This window comes from Haliotis asinina, chromosome 9, assembly GCF_037392515.1.
Source record: "Haliotis asinina isolate JCU_RB_2024 chromosome 9, JCU_Hal_asi_v2, whole genome shotgun sequence".
Taxonomy (NCBI): Eukaryota; Metazoa; Mollusca; class Gastropoda; order Lepetellida; family Haliotidae; genus Haliotis; species Haliotis asinina.
The window spans coordinates 62,305,831-62,330,013 of NC_090288.1; the positions used below are offsets into that span (position 1 = coordinate 62,305,831).

The following is a 24,183-nucleotide window of genomic DNA, read 5'->3' on the forward strand; positions in this document are numbered from 1 at the left end:
ATCGAGGAGTGTTGTGCGACAATTTCTCGAAGGTTTTTGATGAGATACAATATTCAAGGCATTGGTAAAGTTTTAAAAATATGACAGTCATGTTTGCATTTCCTAGTTTGACGGGATTCCATGTTGTTTTCAGATGAACATTTGACCTACCATCATGGCTATGTGTCTGTTATCCTTCTACATACGCTGTTATCCGTCTACATAAGATGCTATCCTCCTACGTACGCTGTTAGCCTCCTACTGACGCCTATAGTGTAGCTGGAATGGGCCTTGACACTGGCATCAATGTTCATCATTATCGAAAGGATTTTGTTCGGTATTTGGGTAGTCTGTTATGCGATGGAGATTAATTGAGTTACCGCGTGGGTTCCACGTGTCAGCAATACATAATATAACTTTTCACTGTACGAATCCCGCGGGCTGAAGTTCTGCAAGCTTATGGAGTTCAACAACAATGCATCATCTGGCTCTCTGAGTACAACCACACTCCATTTGCAATTATCAGCCAGATCGATCATCTTATCATTGATGGATTGATACAGCGGGAATGATTCACAATACATCGGAGTTTCCCAATGGAGTTCAGATTGATATTACGACGTGCCGATGAGACTGACATCCAGTGATTGGAGGGAAAACAAATACGGGTTTAAGATGAGCAGGATATCGACGCGGTACAAATGATCGTATAATATTATACTGATACTACAGCTGTCAAATACTGCAAGTTCAGACACAACAGTGACCCAAGCATGGTGGAAGGGCTGTCAGGTAGATCGCCTCATCTTTGGTATACGATTAAATAAATACAGGCTCAGTTAGTTAAACAATGTCATGTTTTTTTTCACCTAGAAAACATCATTATACTATCAGCTCATAAGCTGGATAGAATACTTTGGATGGCACTGTTTGCATGAAATGAATACTTATTACATCAAAATGTTTGAAATCCCTCATGGTTATCTTTACACACCTGGTTATTTCAACAGGTCAGTGTGACCAATACAAAACCGCGTGTTACTGCAACATAATGACAGCAGCCTAGTTTTATCGTCCTCCCATGCAGCGATCGTTGTAAATGTCTTTCGATTAGCCTAATAGACTGGACCCAGCTACTGAACCAGACATACGATGGCAGTCACGCGACTGCTTCCAGCAGCACAGCACAGACCGTGAGGATCTGTGTAGTGATGTTGGCATAATTATTTTTCAGAACCATCTACCGTAACCACACAACGTCCCGGGACAGTATTCCACACAAACACGCCATTACCATCAGTTTCCGCTCTAACGTCCATACAACCTTCAACCTTCACAAGGTCTCCGAAGGTCAAGGTCTGATTTCCTTGCGTCTGTGTGTTGATTCCTGGCTGTGAGTCTCGGACAGTCCGACACCTGGGAAATACAATGAGTGGACACAAGACGGTACTGATCGCCGTGGATGGGAGTGTGCACTCTGAACGTGCGTTTGACTGTGAGTATCAGTTGTTTCAAATGAAATGTTGTCAGTAGTGACCAGCTGCGATCAATGCAGGAGTAATGTGAGGAGTTATTTCACTGATGATCTATTAGTGGTCCGTTAACTGTTCTCAGCATTGACAGGTTGTTACAATGCAACACGGGTAATGTACCTGTTTTGTTGTTAGATCTCATTTATATGTGCAGTACTGTGTGCAAGGTATCACGCCATGTTCAGAAATTTTATTTTGTTTGTAGCATGCGTGTTAACGCGAGTCTAGTTTAACATTAGTCAATACAGTCCTTGCCTTGCCTTGCTTGTGGCATCCTGAATGGAAAATAGTTCTGATTATACCACGGTAATCCGAGCGTAGTCTCGTTTATGTGACGGTGGCCGAACAAAGTGCTCTTATGTCAAGATGGACAGAGTCTCGGGTGTGTAATGCCACAGTCTCGGGTGTCCAATGTCACAGTCTCGGGTGTGTAATGTCACAGTCTCGAGTCTGTAATATCACAGCCTTGAGTCTGTTATGTCACAGTCTCGGGTGTATAATGTCCCGGTCTCGGGTCTGTGATGTCCCGGTCTCGAGTCTGTAATGTCCCGAGACGGGACTCGGGTCTGTAATGTCCCGGTCTCGAGTCTGTAATGTCCCGAGACGGGACTCGGGTCTGTAATGTCCCGGTCTCGGGTCTGTAATGTCCCGGTCTCGAGTCTGTAATGTCACGGTCTTGGGTTTGTAATGTCATAGTTTCTCGGCTGTAATGTCACAGTTTCGGATTTGTAATGTCACAGTCTCGGGTCTGTAATGTCACGGTCTCGGTCTGTAATGTTGCAGTCTCGAGTCTGTAATGTCACGGTCTCGGGTCTGTAATGTCACGGTCTCGGGTCTGTAATGTCATAGTTTCTCGGCTGTAATGTCACAGTTTCGTATTTGTAATGCCACAGTCTCTGGTCTGTAATATCACAGTCTAGAGTCTGTAATGTCACAGTCTCGGGTCTGTAATGTCACAGTCTCGGGTCTGTAATGTCTGTTATGTCATAGTTTCTTGGCTGTCGTGTCACAGTTTCGGATTTGTAATGGCACCGTCTGTCTATAAAGCTGAACCGAGCATACTTCCGGTTGTGCCATGTGACGTGCGGACTCACAAAGTACGAACTAAATCGAGCACTGGCACCAAGTGCGCGGCGATTTTTTCTTGGACTTGTTTCTTCTTCAGGTATAAGAAGCCTGGAGTTGTAGAAGACTTTGTAGACGGCCTGGCATCCTCATGATGTTGACTGCTGAGAAATACGTGTGCGTCCAGCACCAAAAATGTTCAAAACACATAAGACAACAGCACGACTATGTTGCGTTACCACGAGCGTTGAAAGTGGGAGAACCGGAAGGATAACTCCCGTGCGTCGCACGTTCACCGAGCGGTGCTTGCTACTGTTGTGTCCTATGCGTGTCTGTCGCACGTTCACCGAGCGGTGCTTGCTACTGTTATGTCCTATGCGTGTCTGTGGCACGCTCACCGAGCGGTGCTTGCTACTGTTATGTCCTATGCGTGTCTGTCACACGTTCACCGATCGGTGCTTGCTACTGTTATGTCCTATGCGTGTCTGTGGCACGCTCACCGAGCGGTGCTTGCTACTGTTATGTCCTATGCGTGTCTGTCGCACGTTCACCGAGCGGTGCTTGCTACTGTTATGTCCTATGCGTGTCTGTGGCACGCTCACCGAGCGGTGCTTGCTACTGTTATGTCCTATGCGTGTCTGTCGCACGTTCACCGAGCGGTACTTGCTACTGTTATGTCCTATGCGTGTCTGTCACACGTTCACCGAGCGGTGCTTGCTACTGTTATGTCCTATGCGTGTCTGTCGCACGCTCACCGAGCGGTGCTTGCTACTGTTATGTCCTATGCGTGTCTGTCGCACGTTCACCGAGCGGTGCTTGCTACTGCTGTGTCCTATGCGTGTCTGTGGCACGTTCACCGAGCGGTGCTTGCTACTGTTATGTCCTATGCGTGTCTGTCGCACGTTCACCGAGCGGTGCTTGCTACTGTTATGTCCTATGCGTGTCTGTGGCACGCTCACCGAGCGGTGCTTGCTACTGTTATGTCCTATGCGTGTCTGTGGCACGCTCACCGAGCGGTGCTTGCTACTGTTATGTCCTATGCGTGTCTGTGGCACGTTCACCGATCGGTGCTTGCTACTGTTGTGTCCTATGCGTGTCTGTTGCACGTTCACCGAGCGGTGCTTGCTACTGCTGTGTCCTATGCGTGTCTGTGGCACGTTCACCGATCGGTGCTTGCTACTGTTATGTCCTATGCGTGTCTGTCGCACGTTCACCGAGCGGTGCTTGCTACCGTTATGTCCTATGCGTGTCTGTGGCACGCTCACCGAGCGGTGCTTGCTACTGTTATGTCCTATGCGTGTCTGTGGCACGCTCACCGAGCGGTGCTTGCTACCGTTTTGTCTTATGCGTGTCTGTGGCACGTTCACCGATCGGTGCTTGCTACTGTTATGTCCTATGCGTGTCTGTAGCACGTTCACCGAGCGGTGCTTGCTACGGTTATGTCCTATGCGTGTTTGTCGCACGTTCACCGAGCGGTGCTTGCTACTGCTGTGTCCCATGCGTGTCTGTGCTGAAGATTGCCATGCCCCCCATACCACCTCTATGAAGCACCAAGTGTAAACTGCCAGAAATGTTGCTGACAACTACTTACGTCAGTCTTGAGGGCAGCACTACACTCTTAAGTCGTTCCTACTCCCACATTCTGACTTGGACTTGTTTCTGCCTCTACAGCCTGAACGACCCTCACCTGTGGCAAAAATAAATAAATAAATAAATAAATAAATAAATAAATAAATAAATAAATAGAAGAAAATAACAAAATACTAACATGAAAAATGGCAACCCACAGAGGACGCAAGATTAAAAATTCTTGCTTCCTTTGTGGGCGAGATATGGTGCATCTAGACATGCTCATGTATATATGGCAGTAAGTAATCTTGAACATATACGTTTCCATATGTGCGTTCATATTATACGTACATATTATACCATGAACGAGACATTGTGCCTCGCTGTGCTTCAGGACATGAATTCATATCAAATGTCACGTCGTTCATATCCGCCTGCAGCAGGGAGTTGTACATGCAGATGTTCGTCCCAGTGCAAGCCATTAGGTCTCCCAGAAGATGCGAGCATAGCAGACAAAAATCGATACAAAAATCATGAAAGTGGCAATCTTCATATGCACATGTGTTTCTTGCACGCACAGTGTACCTGTCAGCAAACACAACACTTGTCTGGACTAGGACTTGGAGAGATGAGGGAGGGCCAAAATGGTGGCTAGAGATAGAGGAGTTTTGTCCTCTGTCTCTTTTTGTCTGCGACGGCGGTAGGTGTGTGACTGTCAGTGATTGGTTTGCTTCTTAACCTTGATTATTCATGAAACATCTTAGGATATCTTTGACTCAATGACTTCCCCAACTAAGGACTTCATTTGACGCGAAGGGGACTATGTATATTTTTGCGGTAATTCTACATCAATCAAAAGCCTTATATCTGAATATCGCTTATCGGTCTGCGGTCTACAGCTCTCGGTCTGTGATTGTTTTAATAAATCATGTACGCCTTATCATTGCCGAGGTGATTTAAGACTCATTGCGGTGTTAACCGACCAGAAGAGGCTGAGAAAGGGCAGATCAATCTACTGCAAGATCACGGAAGGAATTAATCTGACTTTTTCAGTCTTTTAAATGTCGAAGGTACATATTACATAGGGTGTAGATTTGGAACAATTTATTTGATTTTCCTGTCTCCGTACTGCAAATATCCTCCACGATCACCACACCAGTGTCTCTCAAAGTTGCAGATGACGTTCGTTTCTGTTTCTGGATCTGAGAATATTCTATTTCATGAGATAATGAATGACATCATCTGCCGACTCTAAATTTGAGATGTGTGAACTGACCGCCATTTTCCACTCCAGCTAACAAAATTCATAAATTGAAAAACTGCATCACAAGTATTGGTTTTGAAAGAGAGGAAATTCAATTTTTGTTAAACAAATAGGCCAGCTATCACGCTTCTTTAATTTCATTATCTCGATCCCTTGTTATTACATGCAAAAATAAATGAATCGCGGCATGTCAACAATCAAGTACAGCGCACTTAGAACATGCAGATGAGCCACTCTACAAAAGGTGCATTAGCGTGACTTGTTCACCCACATCAGAAGCGAAAGTGTGGCATTGGTGCACATGACTGAACGTTCAATGTCGTCCCGACATTTCGACATTCAGGTGCGCCTTAACAAAATAATCATTGGGTTCTTTGCTGCAGTCGTAAAAAAACAAAACAAAAAACACATGAGAACGCGCTCTGCCATCAGCACTGCGAAGAAGCAAACGTGACATATCGGCAAAGAGAACTCTTCTCTATCTACAGTATGGTTCAAAATTATTGAGAATAGCTAAAGCATTTCATATTATTAAACGAGAACAAATCAGATAAAATTGAATGTATTGTGAAAGTGAACTGACCTTTTCATGTTTTGTAGGTAACAATTTAATATTTTATCAAGTCTCCTTAAGCTTCACGGCACAGTCTAAGACGGGTAGGCATACTTCCTATCAGAGAGGTTAGTGTCTCGTGAGTTATGCTGTCCCAGTATCGGACCACTTCTCTCTTCATGTCTTCAATTTTTGTCAACCCCTTTTGATTCACACATTCCTTCATCATCCCCCAAATGTTCTCAATGGGATTTAAGTCAGGACTATATGCAGGAAATGGTAATGCAGTCACATTTTTCTCCTGAAACCACTGCTTGGCATGTTTTGCGGTGTGTTTAGGATCATTATCTTGCTGCAAAATCCAGTCATTTCCAAAAAACACATGTGCACTTGGAAGGAGAATATATCTAATATGTTACTGTAGCGTTGATTTGTCGGATTTCCCTCAAACACACACAGCGGGGTCGTTCCTAATAAGGATATCCCTCCCCATACATGAAACTTTGGGCTGTATTTAGGTCGTCGATACAACGGTGCTGACGCAGACTTTGTCCATATTTTCACATTATTGGGATATACCCATATTGAGCTTTCATCAGTAAAAATCACATTTTCCCAGTCAAAGTTTTCATGTGCCAAACACCACTTAACACGCCTGTCTTTATGTTCTTGTTTCATGAGAGGAGAAGGAATTCCAGTCTTTTTCTCCCATCCAAGATCAATCAAATTTCTTCTAACTGTAGATTTTGATACAACTGTTGATCCCCTTTCTATCATTTCATACCTGATGTTGGAGATGCTTGGCCTTTGCTTTTTAGACGCTAAAATTCCCAGCCGGACGCGATCTGAGAAGTCCAATTTTCTGGGTCTCCCTGCTCCTTTCCGGTGCCCAAAATCCTTTCCCTCTTTAAAATCCTTCCTAATCCTATACACAGTAGAAAGAGGAGTTCCTGTTCTCTCTGCCAATGTATTTACATCATCAATTCCTTGATTACACAACTCAAAAATCAACCTTCTTTTATCTTCAGCAGACATTGTTGACAGTGCTGAGGAAAATGACGTCTGCGACAAATTCAGGGGAGGTAACTCTAATTGTACTATACCCAGTAGGCCAAGATGAGTTACCTCCCTTATACCATTACTTAGTTTTAAGTATCAGTGAATCAGTTGAGGTGTTAGGATAGCTCAAAGTAAGAAGAAAAATTCTCAATAATTATGAACCAGACTATATATGCTGTTATCGCAAGTGTCCGCTGGAGACGCCGCCGTCTGGCGTCAGAACTGACCGTCGGGATAGGCGTCTTGGTCGGATGTTGTAGTCGCGTAGAAGTTTCCACACACATCTCTGTTGCCCAGAATGAGACGGACAGGAACGGTTGGCTTGCTGAAACTTGTGGTGCGTGGGTTGAATCCCGTGTCCTTCACGTTCGGTCTCTATTATGGTCGGTCACTATGCGGATGGTCTATAACTTGATTGTTTTGGTGGAAACAGCATCATAAGTTCCAAAATATGTTTCTACTGACGTTGAATCATCAGGCAACGCCACATTGTGAGGTTGCAAACTAAATATACCTCTCCATCCGTCATATTCCCCGAGGCATAGTTTGTCGGGCTTGTTGTAGTTCGGTTTTTGGTAATGAGTGGGTGATAAGCGTCTTGTTGTCTGGCCTTTGAACATTGCTTGCCATATGTCTCTAATAAACCTTGCATATTTCGTGCACTTCGAACGATCACTGCTGCGTAGCGTCACAATGCCACACTAAGGTCGCCTCTGAGATTGTAATTAGAACAACGCTGGCACAAGATACTGGAGAATTTACGCTGCAGGGCTGATATTCTGTTGCGCGCGAGAAATGCATTCAATTAAACTTCATGCTTTGAAAACTGCAACAGCCTGTTACATGATTGACTGACAGATTGTATTATAGTTGTTGCAGCTGGTGAAAAGTAATTTTCATGATAATATTCTTGACACAATGATACGTTTCAGTTTGGGACTTATCATCATGCTATGCATAGGACGACTACGCAACTGCCGAGGACAGTTCGCCTCGTAATGTTGCTGCCGCGATACAACCGAATCGTTGCTGAGTACAGCCAGCAACAATATGACTGTAATGTTGCTGTTGGGATATCACTGAATGATTGCTGAGTACAGACAGCAACAATATGACTGTGATGTTGCCACCGGGATACAACTGAATGGTTGCTGAGTACAAACAGCAACAATATGACTGTAATGTTGCTGTCGAGATATAACTGAATGATTGCTGAGTACAGACAGCAACAATATGGCGGCGATGTTGCTGTCGGGATGTAACTGAATTGTTGTTCAGTATAGAGCGCCAGAATATTGTTGCCACCAAGGTATTACGGAATTGGTACAGACAGCGATAATGTCACTAGTATTGTGATGTTGCCGCTGGGATATTACTGAATTGTTGCTGAGCACAGACAGCGATAATGTCATGATTGTATTGTGATGTTGCCGGTGGGATATTACTGAATTGTTGCTGAGCACAGACAGCGATAATGTCACTAGTATTGTGATGTTGCCGCTGGGATATTACTGAATTGTTGCTGAGCACAGACAGCGATAATATCACTAGTATCGTAATGTTGCCGCTGGGATATTACTGAATTGTTGCTGAGCACAGACAGCGATAATATCACTAGTATCGTAATGTTGCCGCTGGGATATTACTGAATTGTTGCTGAGCACAGACAGCGATAATGTCACTAGTATTGTGATGTTGCCGCTGGGATATTACTGAATTGTTGCTGAGCACAGACAGCGATAATATCACTAGTATCGTGATGTTGCCGCTGGGATATTACTGAATTGTTGCTGAGCACAGACAGCGATAATGTCACTAGTATTGTGATGTTGCCGCTGGGATATTACTGAATTGTTGCTGAGCACAGACAGCGATAATGTCACTAGTATTGTGATGTTGCCGCTGGGATATTACTGAATTGTTGCTGAGCACAGACAGCGATAATATCACTAGTATTGTAATGTTGCCGCTGGGATATTACTGAATTGTTGCTGAGCACAGACAGCGATAATATCACTAGTATCGTAATGTTGCCGCTGGGATATTACTGAATTGTTGCTGAGCACAGACAGCGATAATATCACGACTGTTGTAATGTTGCGACCGGGATATTACTGAATTGTTGCTGAGCACAGACAGCGATAATATCACTAGTATCGTAATGTTGCCGCTGGGATATTACTGAATTGTTGCTGAGTACAGACAGCGATAATATCTCTACTGTTGTAATGTTGCGACCGGGATATTACTGAATTGTTGCTGAGCACAGACAGCGATAATATCACTAGTATCGTAATGTTGCCGCTGGGATATTACTGAATTGTTGCTGAGTACAGACAGCGATAATATCACTACTGTTGTAATGTTGCGACCGGGATATTACTGAATTGTTGCTGAGTACAGACTCCAACAATATGACTGTAATTTTGATGCCGGGACACAGCTGATTAGAGATAGTTGGCACTGAACGGATTCTTTCTTAGTACAAACTGTATGATACAACTATTATGCTGTTGAGTACAGGCGACGTCGCAGTATTGCTGCAAGTACAGCCTGCCGTCAAATAGTGTTTCTCACTGCATGTGTATAACAGAGTTGCTGGTCAGTCAAAACCCCCAGGATATAACGGAACTGACTCTCCGTACTGATCGCAGGGATATAACTGTAACGTTGATGACTTCGACGTCAGACTCTCTCCACCTCTCCCTTTTTTGTAGCTACTGAAACGATGCAATCCTGGCATAACTTCGGAAGATAGTCTGCTGCCGCCAGGAATCTGATTCCTTCTGACTTGAAGCACTGGGTGTATGGGTGTGACTGTATCCCATACTAGGGCTGCTGTAACTGTGTCGTGTTCAGGGTGGAGAAGTGTTCACTGATTATCTGGAACTCCCTCCATGTAGCAGACATCAAGCAGACCCATGAATGTCCGGGGTAAAATATTGGCCTTCAGTAACCCATGCTTGTCAGAGGCGACTAACGGGATCGGGTGATCAGGCTCGCTGACTTGGTTGACACATCATCGTATCCCAATTGCGTAGATCGATGCTCATGATGTTCGTCACTGGATTGTCTGTTCTCGATTATTAGTATTTCATTTTATTTAAAACAAACTGACTCACCCAGACATCAAGCAAAGAAAATCTGTTCTCCCGTCATGATGTTGATACCAATCTGGAACAGTTGGCGCATTGTGGATCTATTTAGGTTACAGATTGGTTGTGTTACCTGTTTGATAACAGATCTGTCTGTAAAATGTCTCTTCTGTGATGGGACAGGAATCTAGAAGTGTGTTGTATTTAGGGACGGTAAACGATATGTAAACGTATCATATATAATCTGTGTATAAGTACAGAAATGAATTCACACTACGTTCACCAAATTGTATGTTTCAGGGTACGTGGCAAACCTATACAGGGAGGGAGATGAGGTGATTGGCCTGGTTTGTCCACAGATCGCCAACAGATTGTCGTCCATAGCAGAGGAAGGTATATCCTTGTGCCATGCGCTCAAACTTGTGAAGATCCGGGTTAGGATTGGTCTCCTCCACCCCGTGCGAGTCCTAAGAGGATGCTCGCAGGATCGGGTAGTCAGGGGACGTATTTGACTTATCGGCAAAGAAGCAATCGGCTCCCAATTGCGTAGGTCGATGCTCATCCTGCTGATCACCGGATTGTCTGGCCCGGAGTCGGTTTTATATAGACCGCCTCCATATAACTGGGATATTGCTGAGTGCGACTTCAACAAACGAACAAACCTTGTGTCTCTCCCTGGAGAGCTACACCCTATGAAGTACCATAAAATCTTCCTATCTGAGTGCAGTCACTGAACCTACGATTTGATGTTTTCACCGCATTGTTTTTCATTTATCACAGCGTGAAACCTATGCAAAGCAATTGTTTCTCTCCGTGTAAGCTCTGCATCACGTTCAAGTAAAGTCAATGTTAACATGCATTAGACGAAGCTGCTTCGGTGTAAGGAGATTACGGAATCCGTGTTCTTGTTCGTTTTGTTGTATTCTTCCTCTGTGCGTGAGAATGAAGGCGTGCTATACAACTCTGATGCGTTTTAAAAGTTATGTTTTACATGTGAGGTAAGACGAAACGATCCCCTAGATACGCCCTATTAATTAATCCGGTTTGCTTGTTCCAGAAAAAAACCCAGACGGCATCATGAGAATTATTGAGGATGAGCACAAACGCATCCAAGAAACAATAGATCGTTTTACAAAGCGCATAGAGGCTACTCAGGTGAGCTTCACCAATTCAACAGACAATGTACTGTGGACTCCCCTTGTATCGAACTTCGAGATTGTGAGACGTATTTCGAGTTAACTTAGTGTGTACGCACTGGATTACATTATCAGCTTGTATACCAATAGTTTTACAGACAGCCAGCTTGTATACCAATAGTTTTACAGACAGCCAGCTTGTATACCAATAGTTTTACAGACATCCAGCTTGTATACCAATAGTTTTACAGACATCCAGCTTGTATACCAATAGTTTTACAGACAGCCAGCTTGTATACCAATAGTTTTACAGCCAGCCAGCTTGTATACCAATAGTTTTACAGACAGCCAGCTTGTATACCAATAGTTTTACAGACAGCCAGCTTGTATACCAATAGTTTTACAGCCAGCCAGCTTGTATACCAATAGTTTTACAGACAGCCAGCTTGTATACCAATAGTTTTACAGCCAGCCAGCTTGTATACCAATAGTTTTACAGACAGCCCCATGACACTCAGCCTTAAAGAGCTTCTAACCCACCCTGACGTTTTTCCGGTCGCCTTTGAAACATATCTGGGCTTTCTGTGTCCCCTCTTATTATTTAGAGCGGGATGACGGACTTCCTGTTAAATGCTTTCACCAGACAATTATTGTTATCACTACTGTTGATCACATGGGTACTCTGTTTCAGGTCAAAGGAGAGGTAATCACAGCTAACGGGATATCTCCCGGGCAAACAATTGTGGAGATGGCGGCGTCTAGGGGTATCAGCTTCATCGTGATTGGTTCACGTGGTCGAGGTGTCGAGAGACGCACTCCCATTGGCCACGTGTGTGACTTCGTTATGAACAACGCCACAGTGCCTGTCATGATCTGCAAGGACGCATAGAGACAGTGCTGTAACTTGCAGGATGACTCAATTTGCTTTCACGTGTAAAATGGTTTATTACTAGCCATGAAAAGTGTGTTATGTCCAACAAAGATACCACCGACCATAGGGATAAGTCATCTGTTACAAGGGTTGTGTAATAGTCTAGTGGTTAAAGCTCCCGCCCGTCACGCTGAAGATCAGGTTTCGATTCCCCATATGGGTACACTGTTTGAAACCAATTTCTGGTATTCATCCCCGTGATAGTGCTGAAATACTGCTAAAAGCGACTTAAACACCATACTCACGAAGCCCCCTGTTATGAGCACATGAGGCGTCAGACAAATCCTGATGCCACCCAGGATTATATTATCACGCGTATAAACCACGCTCACTTCTCCCCAAATACATGTAACAAGTTTGTATATCCCCTCCTTGCTATAACAGATGTCCAGTCCCTCGATAATGGACAAAATTGAAACAAATACAATTGAAAAAAATAGAATACTGTCATTCTTTTATGTACCCAAAGTGTGTTCATCATCAGGATGTCAATAGAGGAATACTATGTTACCCCGCATACAGGCGATACCAATATAGCAATACTATGTTAATACGCGTGCACGGGATGTCAATATAAGAATACTGTCAGGCATTCAGAGGATATCAACATAGGAATACTATGTCAACACGCATACAGAGGATATCAGTATAGGAATACCATCTTACCTCGCATAACAGACGATTTCAAACAATAATACTATGTTATCACACATACAGAGGATGTCAATATAGGAATACCATGTTGCCCCGGATACATACGGTGTCAATATAGGAATACCATGTTGCCCCGGATACATACGGTGTCAATATAGGAATACCATGTTGCCCCGCATACATACGGTGTCAATATAGGAATACCATGTTGCCCCGCATACATACGGTGTCAATATAGGAATACCATGTTGCCCCGCATACATACGGTGTCAATATAGGAATACCATGTTGCCCCGCATACATACGGTGTCAATATAGGAATACCATGTTGCCCCGCATACATACGGTGTCAATGTAGGAATACCATGTTGCCCCGGATACATACGGTGTCAATGTAGGAATACCATGTTGCCCCGGATACATACGGTGTCAATGTAGGAATACCATGTTGCCCCGGATACATACGGTGTCAATGTAGGAATACCATGTTGCCCCGCATACATACGGTGTCAATCAATATAGGAATACCATGTTGCCCGGGATACATACGGTGTCAATATAGGAATACCATGTTGCCCCGCATGCATACGGTGTCAATATAGGAATACCATGTTGCCCTGGATACATACGGTGTCAATATAGGAATACCATGTTGCCCCGGATACATACGGTGTCAATATAGGAATACCATGTTGCCCCGCATACATACGGTGTCAATATAGGAATACCATGTTGCCCTGGATACATACGGTGTCAATATAGGAACACCATGTTGCCCTGGATACATACGGTGTCAATATAGGAATACCATGTTGCCCCGGATACATACGGTGTCAATATAGGAATACCATGTTGCCCCGGATACACACGGTCTCAATATAGGAATACCATGTTGCCCTGGATACATACGGTGTCAATATAGGAATACCATGTTGCCCTGAATACATACGGTGTCAATATAGGAATACCATGTTGCCCCGGATACACACGGTATCAATATAGGAATACCATGTTGCCCCGCATACATACGGTGTCAATATAGGAATACCATGTTGCCCCGGATACATACGGTGTCAATATAGGAATACTGTCACCACGTATACGGAACATCTGAATGTATAAAATCCAGCCATGAACACAGGACATCAGCAAGAAATTTACTTTCACCACAGCTGCTCTAAGACCGCTCCAAGTTCTAATCAATAACACGGCTAGGTTAAGCTTTAAGGTCTAGCGTAATAGATGCAGTTGAATTTGCAAACAAAGACGTGTAGATCTATTTAGAACCAATATGTTTGATGCTGGACAAAGAACAGTTAATCGAATTTTCGATGAATATTCAAAACACTGTACTCTTGGTCTCGAGTAATGCGTTATCACGAGTGCGAAGTGAACCCTTGTTCGTGAGCCTGTGTGCGCGCGCGCGCGCGTGTGTGTGTGCGTGCGTGCGTGTGTGTGTGTGAGAGAGAGAGAGAGAGAGAGAGAGAGAGAGTATGTGTGTGGGGAGGGGGGGAGGGGGGGTGTTCATGCGTGCGTGCACAACTGGTTTTGCTTCAAACAAGGACGGCTGGAACAGACTTATGTACAAAGTCTAGGTGTGGTGTCCTTACCCTGATGTTGCTTGAATATTACTAAAAGCGGTATATGATCCACAGCAAAGTATATCTATTACTTGTTTGACAGTGTGGAATATGGGGAAGGCATTATTTCATCATTGTGCTGAGGTGAGATTTGGACGTGAGACTGCCAGTGTAACAGTACTTACGCACCCCGTTTTTCCAACGTTCGTCAAGTCATTAGGGAAATGTGACTAAAATGATCTGTCACCGACTTGATCAGTGCTACCGTTGCCTCTCATCCTGTTACACTGACATGACACGGGTCTTCTTTTTCCATTCTGGTTAGGTCGATTACCACACGTATAGTGACACTTCAAGGACGATTCTCGCCCTCTGTCGCATTTTCCATATTCAGCAATAAAACATAATTACTATGTTTCTTGAGGTCAACGCATTTAGAAAAGTGCCTTACTGTAGACACACTCATCCAAGCCACACCATTAGATCCAGATTAATAGCTACACATGGCCAGTCCTTTGGACCATATAGGTTCTGTCCGCCATGGTTTCTGTAGTACGTGTCGACGTCAGGGCGTGATCGACTGCTTAAATACTCTTCAAAAGAAGGGAAAGCACAGGCCCAAAAAAAAAAAAATACGGAAATGTATCAAACCTATACAATTGTAGATAAGTAGATTTATCTTGAACGTAAATGAAGGAAATGCGACACAAAGATGAACAAATGCAATGTTGTCATTGTCAGCATTGATTCAGTTCACTCCTACACAAGGGGGCGTTCAGGTCAGTGCCTGGTGACAACACCCGAACATTGCCTTAAACCAGCATTGGTTCTCATCTTGCAGGAGGAAACTCGATTCATCCTAAACAAGTCCGCGTCACCTGTTTCTCGGGTTCCATGCCTATACTCTGTTGCAGCACTGGGCGCACCGTTTTCGGTGTAGTCGTGTCATGACAGATCCAACTTTGGTCGATATGCTCGAATGCCCACTTTTCTCAGACGGTTTCTGGTGGTTTGGACTGAAATTCCCCGAAGACCAACCAACTGTCCTGCAGTGTCCTTTGCTGAAGCAAATCGGTGAGACTGATGAAACACCCGGATAAATCGTTCCTGAGCAGGAGTGGTCACTCTTGGTCTTCCACTTGTGCGACGATCTTGGGTCAACTCGAATCGCTTCTATACATCTGAAAAACGTATTGCAACACCAAAATAATTAAAGGCTGGAATTTCTTTGATTTTGATAGTGATCTAGTTGTAGAGGAAAACTCGTACTTTTTCATCTCCTACATCTGTTGCATCTCCCAAATACACCCATGCAAGAAGCATGCAGGAAAAAATGCACGTTTAAGTCATGCACCAAGAACCCTATAAAACGACACTTTAAAAACTTGATCAGTTCAGTACCGAATTCAAAGAGAAGAACATTTCTGGGCACACGGGTGAAGAAAATGGGTCCTCCACAATTGTCGACAGCATAGAGATGGCAGGTAATTGGAATAACGAACGCTGGTATGTCACTGCGCCAAATTGGTGTTCAAATTGGTCATCACCCATCAACCATCAGCCGCATTTTGAAAAAGCATCGGGAAACTAATGATGTGAAGGACAGAAGGCGTTCTGGCAGACCTCGATGCACTTCTTACAGGGAAGACAGATCCCTTCTGAGGCATGTGCGGCGAAATCCTTTTGCGCAGAGTAATGTTTTAAAACGGGAATGGCTGCCCCATCGACGAATTTCCGACAGAACTGTCCGGAATCGACTGAAAGCAGCAGGTCCTCGTGCTAGACGGCCTGTTAAGCGTCCGCTGCTGACAACTGCTCACAAAGCTGATCGTCTGGGCTGGTGTAGGGACCGCAGGAACTGAAACTTGGCATCGTGGAGAAAGGTCCATTGGTCCGATGAGAGTAGGTTTTTACTCTTCATGACAGATGGCAGAGCCCGTGTTTGGCGACGGAGAGGCACCGCTTACACACAGAGGAACATTACGGAACAGGTCCCATTCGGCGGTGGATCTTTCATGGTATGGGGATGTTTCTCCTACGATTGCAAACTGCCTCTGGTGACTGTAAGGGGGAACCTCAATGGCGTTAAGTATCAACGACCTGTTCCACACTTTGACAACCATCCTTTCCGTACAAGGCCTGTTTTATGGATGATAACGCTAGACCTCACAGATCTGCCCTGGTTCGCAATTATCTTCGCCAGGAAGCCATTACAACATTACAGTGGCCTGCACGAAGCCCGGACATGAATCCAATTGAGCATGTGTGGGACATTTTAGGGCGTAGGATACGACAAAGACAACCTCCAGTTCAAAATCTCGCACAGCTTGATGTGGCTCTCCATCAGGAATGGAACCAATAGCCTCAAAGGCAAATCCAACGCCTTGTTCTGTCAATGAGGACGCGTGTTGCTGCAGTTGCTGCTGCTGACGGAGTTACACCAGATATTGATATTCTTGTCTGATTTAAGGACTTCAACAGTACTTCTAGTGACCTTAGTGTTCCATTAACTTCTGACCAATAGTACCTTACTGCTATGACTATAGTTATTCTGCAAACCGATTTTGTGTGTTTCGTGCGATTGTTTTCAAATGACAAGAATAGATTGAAAATATGACAGAATACATGCAGTTTTGTTCTCATTTTATTGTCAATAGTCTATTTATGTCACGATGATGGGTTTTAGTTCATTTTTTTGCACAACCATATCCTACAATTCGTATATGTCACAGCAGATTTCCAAAATCCTAGTGTTGCAATACTTTTTCCAGATGTATATAACCCGTATGTAGTGTTGTGGTGGACTTTGAATTGTCTTGCAACGGAGTCCCTGCTTCCAAACCTCAAATGGCCATATTTCGGTCAGTAGCATTCAATCCTGGCACATTTTTTTTTATCTTCGTTTACCTCGCAAATTTCGTAATGAAATGATGAATTTGGTTTGGTCTTTCATGGCACATTGCACGTGCATTGCAAAAGCTTTTCTGTATGCATTTTTTAACGTATCGTTTTCATTTTTCATGACAAACTTTTAACAAGCACATGTGTTGGTTCATATACAGGACTTGTTTAATGACGATTGCTGTCAAAATATATCAAAATAAACATCTGAAAACCCCTATCCGTTCGTTTTTGTAAGGAGAGTATTATCAACATGGGAGAAATGAACCAAGTCTAGAAATAGTACTCAAGTTATATTATGTTGTAAGTTGTAGAATTTAATATACTGAGTCAATAAAATAGAAACTTCATAAAATGTAATTTTAAAAATAATGAATAATTTTTCTTTGATGATACATCCATGTATCCGATATGGGATCACTATCTTTCGACTGTAGAAAAACGTTAGCAAAACCCACTCAAACCCATCCATTCGTCGTACAGATGACGTCAGTGCCAAATCAGGTTTTCCACGTGCAGTTTTCTTCATTTGCACGTGTTTGCATTGGACTCAGGAAATGAAAGAAAAAAAAACGCTTTTAAACCACAGTTCTAATGGTACTTTAAATGCCTCGATTGTCAAATGTGCAATGTGAACGTGCCGTTGGCATGTTGCAAGCGGGAAGATCAGTTATTGACGTCGCAAGAGCAATTGGATGCAGGAATTTCATCAACGTCAACGTCTTCTGTGGGCCCAACGTCACCTCCGATGGACCCAGAGAGACTGGAATCGAATCGTCTTTAGCGATGAATCCATGTTTATCCTCAGATTCGCGGACTGCAGGCCTACCTAGAGTCTGGAGACGACGTCGTGAACGGTATGCCCAATCTTGTGTACAGGAAGTCGACACATTCGGGGGCGGAGGTTGTATGGTGTTGGGTGCTTTCTGTGGGAACAACCGTGCTTACCGAGACCAGGTGCTCACCCCTAAATTCGTTCCTTTCATGGCGGCTCATGGCCCATGTCGACAGTTCCAGCATGATAATGCTCGGTCGCATACCGGGATGTTGACACGAAATGTCCTTCAAAAAGCTGGAATCAACGTCATGGACTGGACATCGATGTCCCCTCACCTTTATCCAATAGAACAAGTTTGGGATGCACGTGGGAGAAGGATTCGTGGTCAGAATTTGCATGAACTTGGCGCTGCCTTGCTACAGCAGTGGCACAGAATCCCCAACCACGTGTTCACAAGCATCAGGCAGTCGAATGTTTATTCTTGTGACTTGACATTCCGTATACCCATGTTTTGGAACGGCGGTGTAGCCTAATGGAACTGATTGTGGCACTGTCATTGTATCGAGTACATCACACAGATCTCATCAATGAAATAATAAGAATTTAACCATCTCACCATCTCCTGTTCTTTAATAGTGCCCTGAAGGAAGAATGTGAAGTTTATTTTTTGACTCGGTATATTATAGTCAAACCGACCATGTTCCACCTGGTTATATCTGCTGTTGGTCACATTGTTAAGAAGCATCGGACACATCCTGGACCAGTGTCTCTCATGAGATACAGTTCAGCAAACAGATCCAAGGTGTAATACATAAAATCTGAGTTTGCGGCTATGCTTGTATTCTATGTTGGTCAAAACACGCATATATACGTGAGTTACACACTCAAAACTGGTGATCCAGTGTACACCTTCATCGTCAATGCTTCGGTCAAACTAAATGATATAATTCTGTCGTGATAACGCACTTATGGTCATCGTAGGAGCTGTATCTGAATAGCAACTGAATATCATTTCATGTATACACAAGAGGACACATGAAACAGCTGCAATTACTGTTAAAACTGCATCATTTATACAAATACATTCTCACACCCAACCGTCACACCTTGTCACATCTAGTTACATAAGCTATACATACAACTGGCTACCTTGCCATACTTCACTTTGCTTCATCCAGCCCAAGATGAATGCATACCTGGTAGTCCTGACTGCTCTACTCCTCATGTCCCTTCCTCGAGTGGAGGGATTAAGGTGTGTCCGATGCAGTTTGTTGAGGGTCAGGTGTAAGCCCCTCCCCAGTTCCTGCCAAGCTACTCGGGCGCCCTGTGGATGCTGCGACATCTGTGCAAGGAAGACCGGTTAGGAATGCTCCCATTTCAAACCGTATGTTTCACTTTTATGTTTTCTTGAAAGGCAGAATTTTCTGATCCAAGTTTTGACACATGACCTCTTTGGCGATTTTCCTTCAGATACACCAAAACACCGATATTATATACGGGTGGGGCGATGTGGTAGCCAAGTGGTTACAGCGTTCGCTGGTCACACCTAAGACCCGGGTTCGATTCCCCAAATGGGTACAATGTGTGAAGCCGTGTCCTTTCAGTATGGCAGCATAATACAGAGTGGGGATACAAACCCAAAGGTAATGGAAAATATGGCAAAAAGAGACAACGTTGGGAATATTCACCATTTAGTAACAGTAATCAAACTTCTGAGATTTAGGTCTCGCCACGTGTATATCAGGGAAGAGAGGTATCACACAAAACGCTGGCCTTGGTTGAAGTGCAGTGTGAGTCAGAATAAGGTGGAAGGGCTTAAAACTCTTTCTCAATATAGCACAAGTCTAAATATTGCAGAGAGCAGCCCCTTACTGAAAGCAATATAACGTTAAAACAATGACAGAACATAACGTTAACATTCAACACTGATGTTGCGGCAGGACATCCCTGCTTGCCAATAACTTGCTCATTACGGCAAACAGTAGGAATCACACTACAGAACAAGAAGACAAAGTCATCAATGCACCCCGCAATGGCAAGATATTCTTCGTGAATATGTCTGTTAGTTATGATTATGTCAAATGTTTTTGTGTGTGCATAGTAAGTGGAAGGAAAGCACTGAAAAGTTTCAAGGTTCTGCTCCAGAAAGGAGCACGGCTACTAAATTCAGTTGAAGCCAAAATTGTTGTTATAGAAACACACAAAAAACAATTTATTCAGACATCCCAAACTACCAAAAGGCCAGACCTACCTATGCATGAAACTTGGTGTTGAAATCGTGAAGAGTTCTGCTCCGGAAAAGAAAAGAGCAAGAAAACAGATGTGCACAAACTGAAATTTCTATCCCTGAATTGGCACCCATAGCTTTTCAGATATTGTGCGATGCACTTGATTTACGTGTGAATCCCAGCATGTTTGAACATGATCGCTGCTTTGAATATATATTGGCTAAGCTCTCCTCTAATATTTTCAATGAACCTGGGTGTTGATCAGGTACAAAACGATTACTTATAGATTCGGTCGAAATCTTGGCACCGGTTTATGTTGAATTCCGTAATTTGATACTTGTAACAGGCACTTGCTCTAGATGTTGCCAAATGGGGATATATAAACAAATACAGGTGATACCAAAGATCCAAGCAATTACAGACCTATCACAATTTTAAGCTGCTTAGGGAAATTTACACGAGTACTTAATACGCGACTTTCAAACTTTCTTGACAAAAACGCGATTTTATCCTCTGCCCAGGCTGGATTTCGTAAACGTTTCAGGACAGCCAACAACATATAGGTTCTGCACTCACTTACGCAGTTCTTAAAGTTATCGAAAAGAAAAATAGTTTTGTGCCTTCATTGACTTCTCCAAGGCCTTTGACACAGTTTGGAGAGTAGGATTGTGGTAAAAAATGCAGAAAAAATGGTATTAAAGGTAAAATCCTAACATTGATAATAAACATGTATAAAGACATCATATCTCAAGTCCAGGTAAATAATACTTATTCAAATTACTTCCCATGTCTCACTGGAGTAAGACAATGAGAGAATCTTTCCCCGTTGCTGTTCTCTATATTATGTAATGATTTGGAATCATACTTGTTATCGAAAGGTTGTGCGGGAGTAAATTCCGTATCAAGTGTCTACATAACCCCGATGTCATTATGTGGATACAGTTCATTGCATTGCTAATGCTGATGACGCATGAGGCAAAATGTAAAGATCAGTAAAACTAAAATAGTCATAGTCATTGCTAACTCCTCGAAACTAACATTCTCTTACGGTAGGAAACTTTTAGAAATTCTTGATACCTATATGTACCTTGGGATGGACATTCATAGAAAGAGACGATTTAAAAGCGGAATAAAAACATTAATATGTAATAATGCACTAAAAGCAATGTATGCATTGCCCAAGAAAGCCCGCAACCTAAACCTACCTTTGGATATGGTATAGTTTTATTTGATACTCTAGTTGTTTCTATCCTGCCATAAAGCTCAGAGGTGTCGGATTTAAAAGCACTGACTTAACTGAACGGATTCACCTTAAATTTTCTTAAAGAAGCTCTATGGTATATTTCGAACTTGTAAGACAGCCGTTATATATTAAGATATACAAACGTATGATATCTTTCTGGGATAAGTTTAATATCCCAAATGAAGTGAGAAAACCAGGTAATATATAATTTTATCACAATAGATTCTAAAATCAACTGTAATGATTATCCCTGGCTTTATTTCATCAGGAGTACCCTAAATAATTTTGGACTAAACAATCCATTTTGGTACTCTGCTCCATGGCTAGTCTCAAATGTTGAGTGAATCCTTAAGGACCTGTTTATTCAAAATTGGAGAGAAAATACCACGGCAAGCTCAAACGGTATCTATTATCGACGATGCAAACACTCCCCGGATTTTGAAATATATCTTCTCCTGCCTAAAGTTATATGAGACTGACCGCTGGAGTGGAACACCCACAGAAGAGCGACTTTGTCCTTTCTGCAGATCACCAGCAGTCGCAGATGAATTTCCTTATCTTTTTAAATGGGAAGCCTTCATTTCCGAAGGACCCATTCTTATCCAAAATCAATTTCTAGAATGGCTGAATCTCTCAAAAAATGGCAAACCTTCTCAAATCTAAAAGAATAAACACTTTATAAAACCTAGCAAAATATATTAGAGGTGTTTTCAAAAGGCTCCAAATAAAATCCAATCTGCAACATCTACTCCAGCTCCAAATAAAATCAAATAAAATCCAATCTGCAACATCTACTCGTTTTCAGTTAGTTGTAACATATATTTGTATATGTATTATCAGCGTCGATGTACATCCCCAATATCTTGATATTTATTTCCATTAATTTGTCTCATGTACTATCGTTGGTGGGTTGTTGATAATAAACATGGCGCTGATGATGAAAGGGATTTACACCAGGCGACTATACTGACATCCCATAGTACCTGCCGGAAGAACAAAAGATTCGACACGTTTAATTCACACAGGTTGGCTGAAGTGTACGATCCGATACCAATGCTTGAAACAGTTCATAATTAACATTGAGGCGTTCGGTAAGATAAATAGGTTGTTCACTGTTCCCTCTGGGCACACGTTCCCCTCACCTCGTGTATTCTTGTATCCGGATACACACGCTGATGTGTCACCGGGTTGAGCGAGGTGAAGGCAACATCTGTACCCACTTCAATCATGTGTTACATCACAAAAACTTGTTGCTCGTTCTACAGCTCCCATGTGGCATCCTGGAGAGTACATGTGTCCACCGAAAGTGATTTTCTTTATATGAACAGGAAACGTTGAGCAGGCTAAAGTATCACAGCACTGTAGGAATCGTATCCACTAGTCAAGCACTCTGAAACTTCTTAGTGTAGTAAATAGCAACCTCGCCTAAGGTTGATATCAACCTAGTGGGAGGTTGCTATTTGCCACACACACAGGTAAGGAGGACTGTTTTGTTAAAATACACGCAGGTAAAATGGAGGATTGTGTTACCTAAATGAATCTAAAATTATGTAAATAAATGCAATATTGTTTCGAAAAAAAGGAGGTAAGGTCACTAAGTCACAAAATCTCGCAAACACCCCTCCAAATAAAGTGAGATCGTCCCACGGGAAAGTGCATATGCACAGACCAGAACGCAGGACTCGGTATCAGTTGCTGATACCTCGCCGCGGGTATCCTTTTCAAACATGGGATGTTCGCGAACGCTCATATACATACTGGGAGTTTTTCGCTTGACCGAACGCAAAACTGTATTGTTTGAGCGCTGCATGAACACGTGCCATGTCATTTGAAGTTACGATGTTGACAGAGTCGGACGAACAGTCGTCGCAAGTCAGGAAATAGAGGCCCTCACTGCTGTCCTTGGACCTGAGAAGGTATTCAACACTGATTTACCTCATTATTCTGATACTAGCGACGACGATGAAGGTAATTCTGCAAACAGCGAGGTGGACGTGCGTTTATTTCGTCTAAAACTGACATCAAAGACAGAGCCCGCACTGCTGTACCCGTGAACACCCGTCGTAGAAACAAATGGACACTTATAACACATGGGCAATATGGCGAAATAACAACAGACTCAACGAGGAGAAAATTATGAAAACTCTGGATAATATGGATACGGAAGAACTAACATTCTGGTTGAGTAGATTTGTACTGGAAGTAAGAAAGAGGAATGGAGAGACATACCCGCCGTCTTCACTTGTCTCTCTTGTTATGCGACTTCAGTCTCACATTCCACTTACCTCTAAGCGAGATCTGGACATTCTCAACTCTCAATAATTCGAGGAATTCGGGTAAGTGTTTGATGGTGAACTTAAGAGAATTACTAGTACTGGGTTGGGACAAAAGAAGAAACAAGCCGAACCTATTAGGGACGATGAAGAGAACCAACTGTGGAAACTAAAACTTCTTGGAGGTCACAACACCAGAGGGTCTCTAAGGGTCACTACATCATCGCAGCTGTATGAGAAAAGAATACCTGAACAACTGATTATGGAGTGAACGGGACACCGCAGTGTTGAGGGTGAGTTTTACACACTGTCTAACTTCTAAAATTAAACCTGAAATCTGAAA

General features: G+C 43.1%; 1 protein-coding gene across 1 annotated transcript; it reads left to right on the forward strand.

Moving 5' to 3' along the window:
- Positions 1 to 1,004: 1,004 nt before the first annotated feature.
- Positions 1,005 to 12,214, forward strand: LOC137295878 (universal stress protein YxiE-like). The gene is made up of 4 exons (XM_067827441.1): positions 1,005 to 1,474; positions 10,417 to 10,509; positions 11,174 to 11,271; positions 11,944 to 12,214. Exons 1-4 carry the CDS (start codon positions 1,408 to 1,410, stop codon positions 12,139 to 12,141), a joined length of 456 nt encoding a protein of 151 aa, XP_067683542.1. The 5' UTR covers positions 1,005 to 1,407; the 3' UTR covers positions 12,142 to 12,214.
- The last annotated feature ends 11,969 nt before the right edge of the window (positions 12,215 to 24,183 follow it).

Bases quoted from the DNA above. Each gene is read 5' to 3' on its own strand.
- LOC137295878 (XM_067827441.1), top strand. From the start codon at position 1,408: ATGAGTGGACACAAGACGGTACTGATCGCCGTGGATGGGAGTGTGCAC. The intron at 10,510-11,173 runs GTATATCCTTGT...TGCTTGTTCCAG, and splicing joins GTCGTCCATAGCAGAGGAAG to AAAAAAACCCAGACGGCATC. The intron at 11,272-11,943 runs GTGAGCTTCACC...ACTCTGTTTCAG, and splicing joins AGCGCATAGAGGCTACTCAG to GTCAAAGGAGAGGTAATCAC.